This window comes from Dermacentor variabilis, chromosome 4, assembly GCF_050947875.1.
Source record: "Dermacentor variabilis isolate Ectoservices chromosome 4, ASM5094787v1, whole genome shotgun sequence".
NCBI classification, from domain to species: Eukaryota; Metazoa; Arthropoda; class Arachnida; order Ixodida; family Ixodidae; genus Dermacentor; species Dermacentor variabilis.
Genome location: NC_134571.1, coordinates 53,031,224 through 53,049,696, shown reverse-complemented (window position 1 = coordinate 53,049,696; position 18,473 = coordinate 53,031,224). Strand labels below are relative to the sequence as shown.

Sequence of the window (18,473 nt, the reverse complement as noted above, 5' to 3'; positions counted from 1 at the left end):
ATCTCGGGAAGCCATGCTGCTGCGTAGCCTAGATACCGCAGCTGCCACTGGGTGCTGTGACAAGCCCTCTCCCCATATGAGACGCTTGGACTGCTGCGCAGTCTGACTGGTCTTTGCGCATGGCACCCAAACCTTCCAGTGCTGCACTGTAGTATTGTGGTGCAATAATTAACCTAGTTGAGCAGTGACAGTCACAATAAACAGAATACAGGGAAAATATACCAATAAAAAAGAACATCACACAAATAATTAAATAATCAAGGAAACATGGGTCATAATGAGCTCATCAAGAACAGTGCTTTGATTACAATATTATTGTGTTAGAACACATGCAAGAAGTTTTGATTTAATCAGTGATAGCGGACGGTTGCTTTTAAATACTGCATGGAATCTTTTTCTGGAACTCAGTTGCTGCAAAAGTAGAGTGTTATGGGTCTGCCATAGTTCATGCACACTGATAGTGAAGAAAAGTTATTGTTGAAAGGGACCATGGTAGGGTTTGAATTAGGTATTTTGAACACACCTAAGGGGAAATTGTGATTAAAGGATGTGTGAATAATTATTTCAAGTTTGTGGAACTGTGGTTATGGGACGCTCTCACCAGCTGTACTAGAGTGTTCACTTGTATGTGTGTCTCTCTTTTTGTGACTCTTTTGAAGGTGTCTCACACAATGGTCCAAGAGCAGCTTCTAGAGTACATCTACCAGGGATTCCTGATACCTGTCATGGGGCCTGCTCTGCACCAGGTCTGTGCATAGTCTTTGTGAAACAGAATGCCGCCAGAACGTCTGGTGAGAGCAAGAAGGCCTGCATGCTGTAGTGCTTTACTTTTTCTTTCTTGCCTCTAGTCATTTGTCTTGCTGTGTGTTCATTCATTGTGTTGCACATTGTGGATAGCCTTTAAGTGAAATTGTCTCCTCAGGACCAACTCTGACTTTTTTCTGTTCAAATACATGCAAGGTGCAGAAATTATGACCTTTGGAAGTTAGTGAACCAATATGAATGAATCTTGCTGCATTTGAGACATGAAGCTAAACTGTATAGACAGCTGGAGCACCATTTTGATTTAGAGTGTCAAAGCTTTCAACATAAAGTTGCTGAACAGTGAATATATATATATAGATGTATTGACACACCAAATTTGCACTTGAATGTATTTGAAGGCATGAGGGAGGTATCAAATAGCAAGATTATACAGTAGTACACTCAGTGCATTCGGTCAACTGCCCATCTCTGTGGTCAAGACAGCCTGTTTGTTTTCTGCTGATAAACGAAAAGGTGGAATTTGAACCTCTTAGCTCAAAGGAGTGAACAGACAGTGCTAAAGTGTTTCGCAAGTACTGTGTTACCAGATGTGGTAAAAAATTTTTCTGGCTCCCTGAACAAGACAGAAATCACGGGGAACAATTGGTAGATCTTAATGTAATGCTGTTAGAACATACATGGCAGTTGGTTTGGCTATTGTCCTGTTGTAGTGGACAAGCAGTATTTGTTAGCAGGGACCAATCATTGTTGCCCAACAGTATTATCTACCATGTGTCTCAGCAAAGCAGAAAAAACTATTTAGAGACAAGTAAAGTCTTCGTTAAAAACAGGCAGCTTCCTTTGTGAAGTGTGGTTTGCTGTTGCATTTTCAGAAATAGCATTATCGCACAAATTAGTGTATTAAGATTCCTATGACAATTTTAATTTGTTTACTTATGACACATACAAGGGTGTCTCAGCTAACAGGGAACAAGTCTTATTTAATAAGTGAAGCCCTCTATGGAGATGAAACCAAATTGATGTTGTTATGGCTTCCTAAAGAATCCTTGAGTACTTGTTGTGTTCTGCTTAATTGAATAGTTAGTACTGATTAATTAAGTTACTTTTTTAATGATTAGCTCAGAGATGCTATGTCAGTACTAGGTCTTTATTGCAGATTGGCAAACATCAGTTTTTTTTTTAAAGTGCACTACCTTTTATGCGTCCTTTTTTTTTTGTGTGATGCACGCCACAACAGTGCTGCTTTCAAGCTCCTTGCCACATTATTTGATATATTGCTTTATTTCATGTTTTTCATGTTCACACATTTTTTTAACTTCTCCACTTTAGCAAAATACCACTCATGACGAAGTCAATTTCTTGTCCTAATGACTTTGTTATAACGAGGGCTTACTGCAGTTCTATCAGTGAATAAGCCTAGCTGGCGTGTGTGACATGTCAGATTTCTTCAATGTGGCAGCTACATTTGTGCTGCTGTTTGGGTTTGCCTGACGTGGCAACAAGAGCTTGTGCCACAGTTTCTTACACAGGGTGTTTCAGCAAACACTTCGAAAACTTTTTTTTAATTGTCTGTTGCAGATAGCACAATTCTAGTCCCCAAGCTGGTCTACTCCAAGAGGTGGACTTGCACAAAAAATTGACTACCATGATATATTAGACTAATTAACTAAAAAATGCTAGTTAACTTTTTAACTAATTACTTTATGGTACATATTGGAATTGACAAATTCTAGCGAGTGAAAGTGCAAGGTATGTACACTTGAAGATAATACTGCAAAGGACGCCATTTACAAGATATGCGCCGTTAACTTGCAGTAAAAATGCACTGTCAGTCCACTTACTTTCTTAACAAAACATCATTTTATGCATCGAAGCACGAAAGTAACTGGAATGCCAATGCATTTCTCTGCAAAGTTTGGGAATTAATATTTCAAAACTGGTGTCATGCTGAGAATTCATTCCAAGTGTTGCCTTGGGAATTCCATGGCTAGAATTTGCAAATTGCAATATGTGCCATAAGATGATTAGTTAAAAACTTAATTAGTGCATTTTTGTTAATTAGTCACTTATGCTTTTTTTTCTGAAGTCAAGTAGGTCAGCTCATAGACTAGAATTGTTCTGTCTGCCACAGGCAACTTTTTTAAAATTTAGAAGTGTTCGCTGAAACACCTGATATACTTGACATTAGCAGGTTGCTTATCATTATCATAAACTGTTGGAACCTCATGACTGAGCTTGGATGCGGGGCTGACCACCAACAAATACTTAGTGGCCACACTAAGTTGAAATGCCTCATAAACTTCATGCAACAGTTGTGTTAAGTGTAAATCTCATTTAGTTTGTTCACAGCATGTTTGAAAGCAGCTTTGATGTGGTGCGCAAGCGAGGAGCCATGTCAGCTTTTAAGGAAATTGTTACTGTCTTCTGAATGTGGTAAAACAAGCTACACAAGATTTAGCGCATCACAAACAACTCAGTGATATGGTTTAAAATGGGCTTTGAAAACTTAGTATTTATTGTAGCAGTTGTAAATAATTAAACAGTTACTTATTTAATCATTACTATTAATTTAATGATGAAGAACAAAAAAATAATGGAGGCTTTTCAGGTGGATGCTAACAACACCTGTAGGTTTCATCTACATAGAAGACCTTGCTCCTTTAATGTGCTTGCTGCATGTTAGCTGGCAGTCTGTGGAATCGCAGCAATAAAATCAAAGGAATGTCTGTTTATTAGGTGTGCTTAGACTAGTGTGAATTTCGATGTTTGTTTCCATGCTGAAATTTTCCTTCTTTTTCTTTTCCTTTTTTTTTTTTTGAAAGCCTTTCTCATGGCTGTTTGGGTTAGTATAACATGGAACAAAAATGCATTCGTCACTGCAAGTTTAATGTGTAGTCTTGAGACTTTTGCTAGTCTCAGGATTCCTGTTAAATTGGTATACCTTGAAAACAGGCTGGCTCCATTTCTGCAATGGCAGCAAGTGCCCCAAGCCAACTGAAGAAGAAAGTTTTTTTTATAAGTAAATTTCATTTGGACCTGTGAACTTATCACTTAGTGGCATGCCCCTAACTTTATATCTTTGCTGAAACAAATGATACATTTAATTGGTTCTCTTAATATTTGGTGTGTTCTAAGAGTGGAGCTTTCTTGAAGAAATTATGCAACTGTAATTAGATGTTTAGTTAATTCATTAATTTTTCCACGAAATTAAGGTGTTTCAGTTTGCATAGAGCCAAGAATTCTTTTTTTTTATCTTGTGTACAGAATGCTTTGAACATACATGGGGCCCTGGGTACTGGCAAGCTTGTGGCATCTTTGCTTGAAGTTTTGTCTTGCAATGTCTGCATTTCCTTGTGCATTTTTACCCATTCTGACTTGCTTGTATTATCCTTGGTTGGTGTTGGCTTGGTTTATAAGTTTTCTTAGCTAGAAGGTACTTAGCAAACCTTTCAACAATGTAGAAAATGTTAAAAATCCATCACATACACTGTAACAGAGGAATAGGCATTGTGGTCATTTTGTGTAGAAGCAAATACAGCAGTCAGATTTAACAGCCTCCACTCTCTACAGTTAGAAATCTGGATTTATATTGCCATTTACCTCTTGAATATTGTAACTATAAGGAAATAGCTAATTTGTTCTCTTGGAAAGGGAGTAGTTGGGCAAATTCCTATTCAAATATTTCCCAGGGGCCTATACATGCTTTTTACCAATAAGGACACTAGGCAGAAATATGAATTCAAGGTTTGCTGGTGCATTGCACTTTTGGAAATGAAAATAGGTCAGTTTTACTGTGAGCCAAAAACTGCTTGTATGGCTAAAGCAGTTAGGACTAGAAATTGCCTCATCATATCTCTTGCTGTAGGTTTCTGCAGCATCAGGCAAAGACAAGTAGTTGCATAGTAATATAAAAAAAATATTTAAGCCATATAAAAATGAATGAAACTCCACCTCGCTACTCCTGTGGACTTTTGCTGCTCAAAAAGGACATGGAGAAAAAATTTATGGCATCACAAATAAGTCGTGGGAGCCACAATTCGAGCGTGAAGCGCCAACAGACAAAACTGGCCCTTGTTTTCTCACCTAAAAAGCCATTCTTTTCCACTGGAGGTACATAAAGATGGCTAGGAAGGAGTAATCTACCAAAATCTGTAAACAATTAATTCATTGTTTCTGACAAGTTGTCCTTTTAAAGAATGAGCATGTGGCTTTTAGGAAGGATTTGCTGCTTTATATTTATGAACAGTGACATAATTTTTAATAAGTTAGCCAGGTACCAGGCTGTGAATTGGGAGTTTGGAGGTCATTTTTTATTGTAAGCAAACTGTATAGCATGGAATGCCATACTAAGGTCAGTAGAGGGAAATCTGGCTCCACATGCGCTTTTACTATGATGGTTAAAGCATGTTAATGATGGTTATTTACTGATTCACAGGAAGTTGCCTCAGAGTATAAGTTAACTGTACACATAAAATACTTCACTTCTCTGGTGTTGTGTTGCAAGACAAGCACATAACACAAAAGGAGCCGTAAGGGACAATAACAAAAGCTAGAATTTTCCATTCCTTTTTAATGAAGCCTTGCCAAATTGCTAAAAACTCTGCGTGTTACCTGTGATTTTCACCAAGAATGAATGGTTGCAGCACCAGATTATCCTCTGGTAACCTTAGTGTGAAATTGTACAGTGTCTAGGCGGGGCATGTTGTAAGGTGCAGGTTCCAGTGGTAACTGGCAAGTGGTGGTGGTAAACTGTTGATGATTTAACAGTGCACACCGTTCTTTCAATCTAATTGGTCTCTGCCCGTCCCTCTCTTCTTTCACTTTTGTTCTTTTCTCCACCGCTCTCTGTCGCCCCTCCCCCCTCACCTACAACGAAAAAATTGGCATGGATGCTCAGGATACTGCGGATATAGATGTTGACACTCTTGAGGGCTGCACCATATTTGCGGTCAGTACCCTGTCGGGAATCATGTTGTGTTTGTGCGCACGTTTTGCCTCCTCCTCCTCAGAGGAGGAGGAGGAGGGATGCAGGCATGTTGAAGGAGGCTGTGCACTTGTGCATAACAGATCAGTGCTGAACTTGCATGATGCATTTCTTGCTTTGTTGTCCTTAGTGTGAGAACTGACTTAACTGAGCAAGCAGCAATTACTTTCCCAATATACATGAACTAGAGGGATAGGGGCAGGAAGTTTTCAGGGAAGGCAGCACTGAGGAGTGAAGGGTTTTTTTGCAGCCTAACTTTTTCTTTTCTTTTTAAGTAATAATAAAAGGTGAGATTTGTGTACTGAATAACCAGTAATGAACTGTTCATGGTGCTATTGTGGGCAGAAGTCTCCAGGATGCACAACTGAGAGCCGAGGTGTACCTTCACACCACCTGCAACCAGCGTATCTGTTTTCAGGTCTGCAGAAGAGTGCATGCATGCCTAGTTGTAGGCATTCATGTGCTCCTGCTAACTTGCAATGTGAAGCTTGCTTCAACGCTTTTTACAGTGTGCTCTTTTAGCAGCTGATCAGCTAAGGAGTTTCTGCTGTGGTTATATGAACTAAAGACATCACTCTTCTTTATTACTGTGCCCACTATTGCTAGTCCTTGGAGTTCTTTTGGCAAATATTTCTAAAATGATTTTCTAAGTGTTCTGATGTCCACCATATACTGTATGAAACCAGTACAAGAATCTTGACTGAGAAATAAGATGAACTATAATAAAGAAACATAGTTAAATACTTATTGCATGGCCAAATCAGTAATGTGTAAAAACAAGTGCTCTAAAGCACATAAAATATTTTTAGAACTTTGGTTATGCCACTTGTTTGCTTGAGCAGTTGTTGAATACCATTTAAAAGATTCAGAATTCTTTACAAAATAATATATGTCAGAAGATGAGTAGGTATGAACTCATCATTGTGTCTTATCTAAAAAGACAGCATTAAAAATTGGATTTCTCAATTTTTGTTTCTTGCAGAAATCTTACATAAACAAAATTTGAAAAGCTTTTAAGATTTACTTATATTTTTTTGAGAATCTAGAAAAGACATTTCTCTGAAAATGCTTCTCTTGAAATATGCTAAGCAAATCAGCTGTCTACTAAAAGGACATTTTTTATTGCTTGTTTAGAGTGAAACTAACCTTGTTTAGTCTAAAATCTGCTAGGTTTAGTGGGCATGTAGGATACATACTTACCTTTTATTGTGTCAAAAGCAGGTCGGTCATCAACAATTACCAAAGTAGTATGCCTCGTTTGTTGTTGGTGCATCTTGGAAACAAATGTTCATGAAAGTGTCTAGAGCTAACTAGTCTTTTTCTTTTTTCATGGATTAAATGACAGGACTATAGCATTGCTTAAGTTAAAAAAATTCTTGCCTTGCTTTTTGAAAAAAATTTTATTTGGAATCATTTCTTGAAGAAAAGGGATGATGTTATGGCCTCTTTTGTACATTTAATCAGCAAGTAAGGCCTTCTGTTAGCATAGCCTAAAACATAGTACCTATCTGACTTTTATTTTTGTTAAATTAATGCCCAAATGATTAAGAACAAATTAATGAGTATATCTAAATTTAGGCCACCTTAGGGTCTTAAAAATTGCGGCACTTTGCCAGCGCATAAATCTACAGTGCTGCTTTAATAGCCTCAAGTTCAACTTCTGCTTATTTATCTTCATACTTCAGGCAAGCAGCCTTTGGAGCATACCGCTAGCATCCCTTAGGTCAATAAATACTTGATAAATATGTGGTTGGCCAAGTTCGTTTATCTTTTTTTTTTTCTATTTGCTGCCCTTATTGTGCTTGCCTTTACCTTTTGTTCTAGCATATGTTCTGCAGTGTCTCATGTTTTGACTGCCTTATTGTTGCCTGCTTAGCTTGATCTTTTGCTTGTGTCTCTCGCTGGAACAAACATAACACAGCTTTGTCTGTCAAGAATTTGTGTTGGGTTGTGCTGCCATACTGTCCAGAAATTAACAATTTTATTTCCCAGCACAGAACATTTAGACTGGAGTCTCTTGTGTGTGCACTGTGCTGCCAGAAGTGTGTCTGCTTCATTAGAAGAGCATTCAATATCTTACCATGAAGTTGTTAGCCTTCGTCCTGAGTTTTCTCTAGAGAACTTTACAGAACTTATGTGGAAGACTGGCTCCACTTTTCTAACTGCCTGGCAGAAAGAATAACACTCTTGCCTAACACAGCTATTTCTTACGGCATGCTAGCACTCCCTTTAATTGTCACATGGTGTTTAGTTTGATATTGTGCTTTGTCATGATTGTTACAGGGTTTACAACCTATACACTTAAGAACTGGTAGAAGAAAATGCGATATCTTGGTGATCATGCGTTATTTCATGGATGACATACTGTAGTAACACAAAATTAGGCACCCTGCTGTTGTTTAACGGTCGTATTTAAAGCGGGAAGCGGGGGGTGGGGGGGTATAATGTACTGAATATTGCCGTTATTAAATTCTAAGTGCATTTCTTTAGTTCAAGAGCCCACGATTTGGAATAAAGCTTGATTTGAGTTATAATATGGCACATCAAGATTGGCCATTTGGGACTATTCGGTCTTTAGGACGTGAGTAAGTTATATAGCCAAGCTAGGAGAGCCCCAGAGCCCCTAATGTGGTGTACACAATGCAGATATGAATCTGTTGCTTGTAGAGCATGTTGCTACACTCACTTTCTGCACTGTAGGGAGCACATAGGGTGCTCTCAACGGCACCGCAATCATTATAGTGCTTTAGAAATAGCAGTGCGCAATTATTCGTCATAACAGCATGCATGTGAGCATTGAGGGGAAGGTACAGCTGTGTTCGAGGGAACAGATCTGAATCTATCTCAATGCCTCAGTGTTACTTGTTATTCCAGAAATTCTCGCCAGAGGTTTTGTAGGTGGTGCTTTGTTAGGGCTAAAACCAATTTTAGGGACTCTTCAGATGCGCTCAATGTTGAGCGGGGCATTTTTTCGTTTTTCATCTGCATTGATGTAAAATAATGTAAAGGAGGTGAAGACATAATGTGGAAGAGTTCCAGAAATCAATATGCATGCATAGTATTGTGTCATAGGAGCATGTATAATGCTGGCCTGTTAGTACAACTTTCACTGAACATGCTTCCATCTTTTGTTTTTCTTTCCTCAATTGGATCGACAGAACACACTGGAGGAAATAGTCACTGCGACAGCATACCTGGACCTCTTTTTGAGAACAGTCACGGAGCCCCAGCTGCTGTTGGTGTTCTTCAAGTTCCTGATTACGGAGAGCTATGAAAGCCACAGGATTCTCAACACACTCATAAACCGCATTGGAGGACACTCTCGAGTATGTTCTGTGTTGTGATGATGGTTAAGTTTTGGGGTTTGTTTGGAAGCACACTGTTTTTCGTGGTAGCTGCCTACGTACATTTGACCATGGTGCTTAAACTGGCTGCTCCTAAATATTGCAAAGGCTGCATGATAGAGCAATTGTCAGTTTGCTGAACATCAGAGCTGCAAGGAATGCTTTACAGAAAAATGATTTCCATTGAAAGCTTCCTCCACTTGTGCCTAGCAAGGGCAGCCTTTACATCTCTTCTTTATTGTTGTGTTACATCTCTTGTTATTCAATATGCCTGAACTTTCTGCAGCTGGTTGCACACTTCACTCGTTTCATAGTACATCGTGGTTTCATTTGCATGCCGCCATTTATTTCATATAGGGCAAATGCTCTCAACTGGCTGTGACATTACACTGCTGACAATGAGGTTGTGTGTTCAATTCCCACCACAGGTGGATGCGTTCCAGTGAGTGTGGAATGTAAATTTGCTTATCTGCCAAGCTTTAGATGCATTTTAAAGGACGCCAGGTGGTCAAAATTAATCCAGAGCCCTCAACTACAATGTCTCTTGTAGCTGCTGTGTTGTCTTGGGCTGTTAAGCTCAGTCAATCAATCTGACATTTAATCCACATAATGCAGGCTTCATGCAGAACACATTGACAGCATTGCCTGCATTTTCAGAAGTAGTGCAGGTCTAATTTGCGAGTCGGTGGCCCCATTTGCTTCTCTGTGAGCGCAGAATTGGCATTAAACTGGCGTGAGCTATTTGACAAACTGCAGGATAAACTGGCTAGACATTTCGTTTTGTTATAGTATGGTATAATGACACAGAAACTCCACTTTCTTAGTTGCATTAATGGCGAGCCTTTCACATTCTTGATGCTTTAATGTTGCCAATAATTTATCACGTGCCACTCAACGACCTTGCTGCATATTTGCCTGCTACAGTGCGTTTCTGTCCTCTTCCAGCTGTGCTTGGTAACAATGGCACTTTTTCGGACGCTACTAGATTTTAACTGCGAAGACATCATGTTGGAGCTCGTGCTCAAGTGAGTGCCTCTTTTCATTGGAAAACTGCGAGCTTTAGGCAGCTCTGTTGATGTTATGTGGAATTTGGCGTACTCCCTACAAGTATTGTTATTTTGATAAAAGTGTACATTGAAAACTTTGTGCATATGTATACTTCTATTTACACAACACTACTTCAGTACTCCCAAGGGCCTTAAACCACATGCAGCTAAAAACTTTGATCTGCACTGAAGGTTTTGATGTGCTTTCTTAGGAACATTATTTAATATAGTTTTCTTGTGTGCGTTTACATACACGGTTCGATTACACTATGGGCATGTGTGCTGGTTGCTCTGGTGCAAGCAAGTTGAGTGGCGATTCCTCCAATGCGACTGCTACCCAAGAGCCGAATCAGAATATATCTATTTCACTGTATCTGCTTTTTTATTCTTATTATACATACTTATGGAAGACTATCTGTATTTATGAATAAACAATGCTTGTTTACCTACGGAAAATATTTTTTTGTCACATTATGATCACTCTAAAAAAAAATTGCATAATTTTTTTTAGAAATACATCAGTCTGAAGATTTTAAATCTCCAATAAAAAATTCGACTTTGTGAAGTCGCACTTGGAGAAAAGAAATTGACCCTCAAAGGGCTAAAGCAAACTGCACTAACATTTTAACCTGTTCAAAAAATTGAAGGTACAGTAAACTCGTTAACTTGAACTCAGATATCTCAAAATATTAGTTAAAGTTATTTCAAAAAGCAGATTAATACCAAACCACAGGCATTTGAAGCCATAAAACAGCTTCTCTCTTTCTGCACACTGCGTGCATACTGCATGCCCTCCTAATCGCCTGCAGCCGTGGAAGCATGAGAGAGCTAAGTATTTCTCACAGCATGTTTTTTTTTTCGTTTCTTTTCTCTCTCTTGCCAATGGCACATCTGCCTGGTCATTTCAGAGTGCTTCAAACACCATGTAAGATAGCAACATAACTTTAGTTCTGTTGCTGTCCCATAGTTGCTTCACCATAGGCTACAGTGGCGTTACTGAAACCTTATTATCACTACTGGTGAATTTACTTGCATGATGAATACACTCCACTTTTCCAATCAAAAAGCAAGCTTTTCTTTTCCTCGCACGGTGATAGCAGCACAAACTTGTTGGCATGAAGTAGGAGACATATCGTACAATTCAGCATCTGGTACAGTGTCCCATGTGCCGAATCGGATGTCTGACGTTGTGCAACAAAAGTAGGAGACACATGGTAGGATTCCGCGTCTTGTACCGTGTCCAGTGCACCAGAATGACAGCTGGAACTGACTTGTTTTGCCGTGCTGTGACACCAGATCAGACACTGAATCGTACTATGCGTCTCCTACTATTGAAGCATGCCAGGCGTCCGATATGATGCTACGGCACAGCAAAACGCCTCGTATTTGGCTGCAATTCTGTCGCGTCGGATGCCATATTTGCTGCCGAATCATATCATGATCTCCTACTTTTGGGAGGTGGCTGCGGCAAAAAAATTTGTTTAAAATTTTACCTCGTGTAATTTTGTGCAATTTTGTACCTCCCAATTTTGTGCAACTTTTCTGGAAGTGCATCTATTATGCTAGTAAATACAGTACTACACAATCTAGCTTAATAGCTCTTTAGAATAACTTCTGTGACAGTCAGAGTTCCCTAAAATGACCAGTCGAATTTGCCTAAAGATTCACTCCTGCCTGTAATAGTTCTTTGCAGTTTATCTGTGCCCCTATAAAGTTTATCACAAGCAAAGGCAAAGTGCTTTCTCTGCAGACGTTGGATTGGCATTGGTGCTGGAAAGGTGGCATTGGCTTTTGCTTTAAACTTATGGGCAAACTGCTGTTAACCAAGCAGCAATATGTTGCCTAAATGGTCATGACAGATGCCATGCGCACTTCACCATTTTTAATCAGTGGCCTTTAAGCCTAGTACTAGTGATGTGAAATTAGCATATGCCTATGCTGGAGGCGTACATGCATCTATATGTGACAAACCAGCTGTGTTTTTTATCTATTTTTCTCAACTAGGTACCTGGTTCCCTGCTCCCATGTGATGGTGAGCCAGAGGAGTCGAGTCTGTGACATAGATCTTTACAGCTGTGCCGCCGAAAAGTTTCTCTCCCTCATTCCTGCTTGCTGTACTGGCATCAGTACCGAGGAGGCCCAGCTACCGCTCCTGCGTGATGGCTTTCCCATGGAGAGAGTGATGCACAGTGGAAGCCTTCAGATACGCAGCCGCCGCCCCCGCCGCTCTTTCTCTGGGGTCCTGGGCAGCTACGAATCAGGAGACATGCCACGGTCCTTCACCGCTGTGCTCAACGGCACCCAGCAGCCTCCGTCAGTGGCACATACTGGCTATCACTTGTATCTCGCGGACGCGCGTCAAGGGGTGCGCCTTACCAGGCGGGCATGCTCAGGTTGGTCCTCGTCTTACGATGAGGCATCATCGGTGGCTCTCAATGGAGCCACAGTTGCTCCGGACACAAAGACAGAAGATGCCTCTGCCGAGGAGAGCTCAGTGTCTGCGGGGGACTCGGGAATCTTTGTAACGCGAGAAGCTGCCAATAAGGGTGGCTTCGAAGCATTTGGAAGCCCCAACATCGGTCCATTCCTGAGCATATTACTGACCCGGCTGGAGATGATGCCACAGAACAGCGTCTACATTAACCTACAGTTGACGGCACTCATTGCACGGCTGGCCCTGTACCCTCAGCCCTTGCTGCGATCGTTCCTCCTGAGCCATTCACTTGTGTTTCAGCCAAGTGTCCGGTCACTCTTTCAGGTGGGTATGAGTTTTGTCACCCTAGTTGATATTAAATGTGGAAATGACTTGCCTGTTGGCTGTACCAGTTCTCTTGTGTGTACTACTATCCTTTCCTTTAATAAAGTAGCCAAGTGTATGCCTGATTCAGCTTGCTTATAAAAATGAGATGCAAAGTTAAAAATCTAGTTGAAGGAAAAACATGATGTAGAGGTGACATGTCAAACTACTAGTCTGTTTCTGACTTCCCTTAGTTCTCACCTTTCCTGTGGTATAGGAATTGATGATGATGGTATATGGTTTTTTTGGTGCTAGGTACAGGGATGGCCAAAAAGTGCCGAAGGGTATAGAAATTATGAACCAGCAGCGAGCTCTTCAGGGACTTGTTTGTCTGGATGAGAATTTGCAACATACAATGTTGCAAATCCTTTGTATGTAGCTCTATTGCATGCAGGCCTAATGGCCGCTTTGCTGCTGTTTTTATTAATGTGTCCGGTCCTCAAAGCGCCTGAGTAAAACAAAGATGCATGTTGAATTTTTTATGAACCTTAGAAAGAATGCATATGTCTGATAGGAAGCCATTTTTGATGCCATTTTGAAGTAGAGATTGAGATCAGACGTGAACCTGATCAAAGCACAAGTGGATTTTAATGTGGCATGCTGAGTGTCCACAAACCTGGGAAACATGTAAAAAACTTAAGCTTAACCATTTGCAGGAGTAGCATTGTGGTTCACTAAAAGAAGCAGGAAGTGATTGGTAGTATCTAATTTCTACTGTTTTATAGTTTTTCAGAACATTACAAAGAAATTGTCTAGAGCATAAAAATAATTACACATAGTGAAGGTTACTTTACTGAAAAGATTTTGCAACCCACAGCCTAAAAGGTGTTTTATTTGTGCACTAGAATATATGCAACAAAACAAATTAGTTGTGAATGCTAAACACTTAATTACGCCGGCACACAACACAGCTGGACCAAAGCAAACAATCAAATAATCTGCAATGTGCTTTAAGAAAATTCACTCTAAATTGTAAAAAAAAAGAAAGGATAGAGACGAAAAAAGAAAAAGAAAAAATATGTATAGTAACCATGATTCTCATGGTAGCAGAAGGATTTGCCAAAGTATTGCAATCTCAGTACGATATTCAACATTTGGTCCCTGCTGTGTGACTGTGTTCATCACAGGCATAAAGGTACAAGAAATGTGTGACAAATGTGGTCTGATGCTTTTATAAACACTGTGCATAACTTTCCTTAAATTAGTAGATTAATTTTGCCATTAGAAGTTCATTCAAATGAAGCCTTTGAACATTGCATACACATGTAAACAACTTCTGTGAGAATGTTTCACATTGGAACAGATAGCAAAATACATTGCCGCGTCATCTTTATTAACATCTTATCTGGGCATTTCTCATGAACATGTGGCCAGAAATGAATGTCAACTATCCGCCGTGGTTGCTCAGTGGCTATGGTGTTGGGCTGCTGAACATGAGGTCGCGGGATCGAATCCCAGCCACGGTGGCCGCATTTTGATGGGGGCGAAATGCAAAAACACCCACATACTTAGATTTAGGTGGTCGAAATTTCTGGAGACCTCCACTATGGCGTGCCTCATAATCAGAAAGTGGTTTTGGCACTTAAAACCCTATAATTTAATCTTTTTTTAACCAATGTCAACTTCTGTGAGCTGATGCCAATGGACATACAGTGACTTTTGTTTTTCTCTCAAGAGAAAGCTTTAGATCGGGCCCAACTCTAGTGCCGCCTATTCAAATACATGTAAAATGCAGAAATGCTTTTCTGAGACAACCCTTGGCCGATTTTAATAAAATTGGTTGCAGTTGAGAGAGAAAGTTAAGTTCTAGCGGCTGTTGGAAGCAGCATTTTGATTTAGGGCCTAGTTTCCTTTAAATAAATTGCAGAAAGTCTGTAAAGATGAAAGAAAAAAATCACGAGCCATTCCACTCTGTGAAGGTGAATGACCAGCGAAGCTGTTTAGCACAAGACACTGAGGTGACACAGAATTTTGAACAGGGGTATGAACTCTCATTTATTGTCTTGATCGGTGGCCATCATGACGAAAGGTACGTGCACACATTTATTTTGATTCACGTGGACGACGGGACCACCGCTCCGAGGAGCCAGAGGAAACTAGACACGCATGACGTTTCAGCAGGACTGCCACCATGGAAGAGCAGCAGGAAACTAGATACGCAAGCGCATGGAACGCCGACAAAGAGAGGGCAGTGTGAACGTAGACATGGCCAATGCCAGTCGGCGTTTTGGGCTGAGATACCATCGTAGTATCTGTTCTTACTCTTGTGCCTGGGAGCTCTATGTGTCCCAGATGTGACAAGGGTCGTAATCATCCCACGGTTTTTGCACACGCACAGGAAAAATGCACGGAAGCCTAGCCATTAACAGCTTCGCTGTAAAATAGAAGCATGAAGGTTAGAGATCTATAACTCAGCACCAAGAACAGATATAGCAGTAAACTGCATATGTAAGGACACCACTCAAGGTGATTAAATTTTATATGTTTAACTATATATTATGTGAATTGGTTACAGTGTTTCCAAGAGTCTTGCAAAAGTGCTACTCGCATATTAGTGGTGTATCTAAGAGCCATGTATGACACATCAATTTTGTCCGCTGTATATGTACTCATATATGCAATTAACAGAAATGTGATACCGTTTTTCATTGCCGAGTTAAGAGTTGAACACTTGATAATTGCGTTTTCTGCAAAATTTGCTATTTTTAACATTTCTTTATTAATAAATCGACAGCCTAAATCAATAACCCATTCCCAGCAGATATTAGATTTTAACTTTTTCTTTTAAATGCAACAAACCTCGTCAAATTTGGTGCAGTGGTTGCCAACAAAAACGATTTCTCCTTTCCCATGTAGTTAGATAGGATCGTTCAGTAAAACAATTGGCCTTGTTACTTGCCTGGTTTGTTAAGAAAATAGAATTAACTAATCTCGAAGATCACACTTTTGCTGCAGAGTTCTTGCTTTGCCATACTGGAGATGATGTAAACGACATGGTAACATCATAGCCATCATGTTCAGGACATCACCCACTGTGGAGGGCAGAGACGAAGGCAACTTCACGTTTTATTTCTTGAAAAACCAGGCAAGTATGGTGTCAAGTGTTGAACTGAACAATCGGGACTATGCGATGTTGCTGCAAAATTTGATAAGCTGTGATAAGTGCGAAGTCATCATTGTAATCTACAAATGTTTCTTTCATAGCCACTGTCGCAGTGATCGGTGTTAACCCTTTCAGGGTCAATGACGCAAATATACAGCGCCGCGAACAAGTCCAAAATGGTCGATGCTATATATTTACGGCACTGTCTGTACATTTAAAAAGTGCACCAATTTCCTAATTATTTTCTTTTCTGGTATGTGCTGCCACTATGTGGAAATACAGGGTTTTCGCTGCATGGTCTGTTTTAGAGCTAGTTTGCTCCGGTGCGTCTATATACTACTGCTCACACATTGGTGTTGGTGCGTGGCGGTTTGGGTTTTCTTCCGCTGGCAGTTTCGGCTTCTTGCGCTCGCAAAATTGATGGCCATCTCGTTACCAATCGCTCAAAGGGCGACCACCTGTTTCTCACTCATTTAGTGCTCACAGGGGTGCGCATCAGAAGGATGACACCGCGCATGCATTTCCTTTTCCTTTTTTTTCTTTTTTTTTTAGACGCGAAAAATAATTGCTTCTGGTTGTCAATAAGGTTAAGATTAGCGGAAGCTTGTCACACGTCTTGCTTTTTTGACGGGCACGGAACGACACAGTTTCCTTGAGTGCGCTCACCTACGCTACGGACGTCAATATTAGTCTAAGGGCAGGAACATTTGAGACTTGCAAAATATTCCTGTGTGCGCATTTTCTAAGCCTTGAACTATGTTTATAACAATGCATCAGATTTGTAATTCTTATAAGTTTATTTCCTTTTTTATTGTTGTTATTCATGCATAAACAGTACATATATACCAACACAAAATATCCTTTTCTCACTTTACGGTCACCCTAGAAAAATTTCGGTAATTTCTTTTTCAAGATAGGTCCCTCAGAAGAATTGGAATCTGAAATAAGAAAAATCGACCCTTAACCCTTTCGCTGTCATGGACGTGCCGGTACGTCATCGCGCTTCCCCCCCACAGTGTCACTGACTTACCGGTACGTTCTCGATCGTGCGTTCAAAACTTCGCGCCTGAGCGCAAAGCTGGCGGATGGATGGATGGATAGATGGATGGATGTATGTTATGAGCGTCCCCTTTGGAACAGGGCGGTGGGTTGCGCCACCAAGCTCTTGCTACTATGCTGCCTAATATCCTACCTAGGTTAACCAATGAAAAAAGAAAAGAAAAAAAAAACACTATGAACTACCACGTCCAAATTTTCTGATCCCCTATTGCGAACTGTGTTTTTGTACGTCTCCGTCTTTTGTCGTTTCCCTACTTTTCTATTTCGCTTTATAGGTGCGTGTTCTAAGGCATCCCGATCTCGCTTCGAAAAGTAATGAGCTTCCCTCTGAGTTATCATAAATGGTTTCTTTCCTGATTTCGTTTTTTCCTCTTAAGTAGTTACTCATGGCAGGTTTCTTTTCCATTGCTGCCACCCATGAGATTAATTCAGCCTCTCTGACTTTCCGCTTGACCTTCTTTGTTGCTGTGTTGCCCACCCCACAGGCCGCATACTTGCTGGTAAGCTTCGTAGTTCTTTTCCTCCACTGTGAATCAATGTTTTGCCTGTACAGATACCTGAACACTCTCCCAGCCCATTTACTTTCTTCCGTATTCCTCAGCCGTTCTTCATACTCAATTTTACTGCGAGCTTCCCTCACTTCAAAACTAGTCCAGCCCATATCCCCCTGCACAGTTCATTTGTAGTCTTCCCGTGAGTGCCCAATGCGAGGCGACCCACTGACCTTTGGTTCCCGTTGAGCCCTGATTGTACCCCTGATTTAAAGCGAACAACCGCATTTCCAAAAGTAAGTCCTGGAACCATTACCCCTTTCCACATACCTCGGAGGACCTCGTACCTATTGTATCCCCATAGCGCTCTGTGCTTCATTATGGCTGCATTTCTCTTCCCCTTGACTGTTATGGTTTTTTCCTGTGTTTCCATATATCCATTGCCTTTGTTTATCCATATTCCAAGGTATATATATTCTGTTACCCGAGGTATTTCTTGGCCCTGTATCTCCACTGTCTGTTCACTGTTTTCATTGAATACCATAACACCTGATTTTCTAACACTAAATTTCAGACCTAAATTGTTGCCTTCCTGTCCACAGATATTAGCCAGATGTTGCAAATCACTTTGCTTGCTGGCGAGCAACACAATGTTGTCCGCATAAAATAAACCTGGGAGTTGCTGCTCTATTACTGTACCTGCCTGTTTGTATGAGAGATTAAACCAGATATTACTTCCTTCTAGCGCCCTCTCCATCCTCACCATGTACATCATAAACAGCAGCGAGGACAAAGGGCACCCCTGCCTCAGTCCCTTGTTGATTTGAACTTTCTCCGCGCTTCTCATCCCTTCCCATTCAACGCAAACGGTATTTTCTAGGTAA

The 18,473-nt window shown here is 40.5% G+C and overlaps 1 protein-coding gene across 5 annotated transcripts in view; it reads left to right on the top strand.

The window, feature by feature from the left end:
• Positions 1-18,473, top strand: part of LOC142579157 (FHF complex subunit HOOK-interacting protein 1B) — a 51,452-nt gene that overhangs the window by 23,292 nt on the left and 9,687 nt on the right. For 3 of the 5 annotated variants that reach the window (XM_075689100.1, XM_075689096.1, XM_075689097.1), the window contains 5 exons: positions 660-746; positions 5,663-5,713; positions 8,908-9,075; positions 10,039-10,118; positions 12,144-12,897. In XM_075689100.1, coding sequence (XP_075545215.1) covers positions 660-746; positions 5,663-5,713; positions 8,908-9,075; positions 10,039-10,118; positions 12,144-12,897 — 1,140 coding nt within the window. The remainder of the gene's footprint in view (positions 1-659; positions 747-5,662; positions 5,714-8,907; positions 9,076-10,038; positions 10,119-12,143; positions 12,898-18,473) is intronic. The other 2 variants (XM_075689098.1, XM_075689101.1) reach the window with 1 other exon arrangement.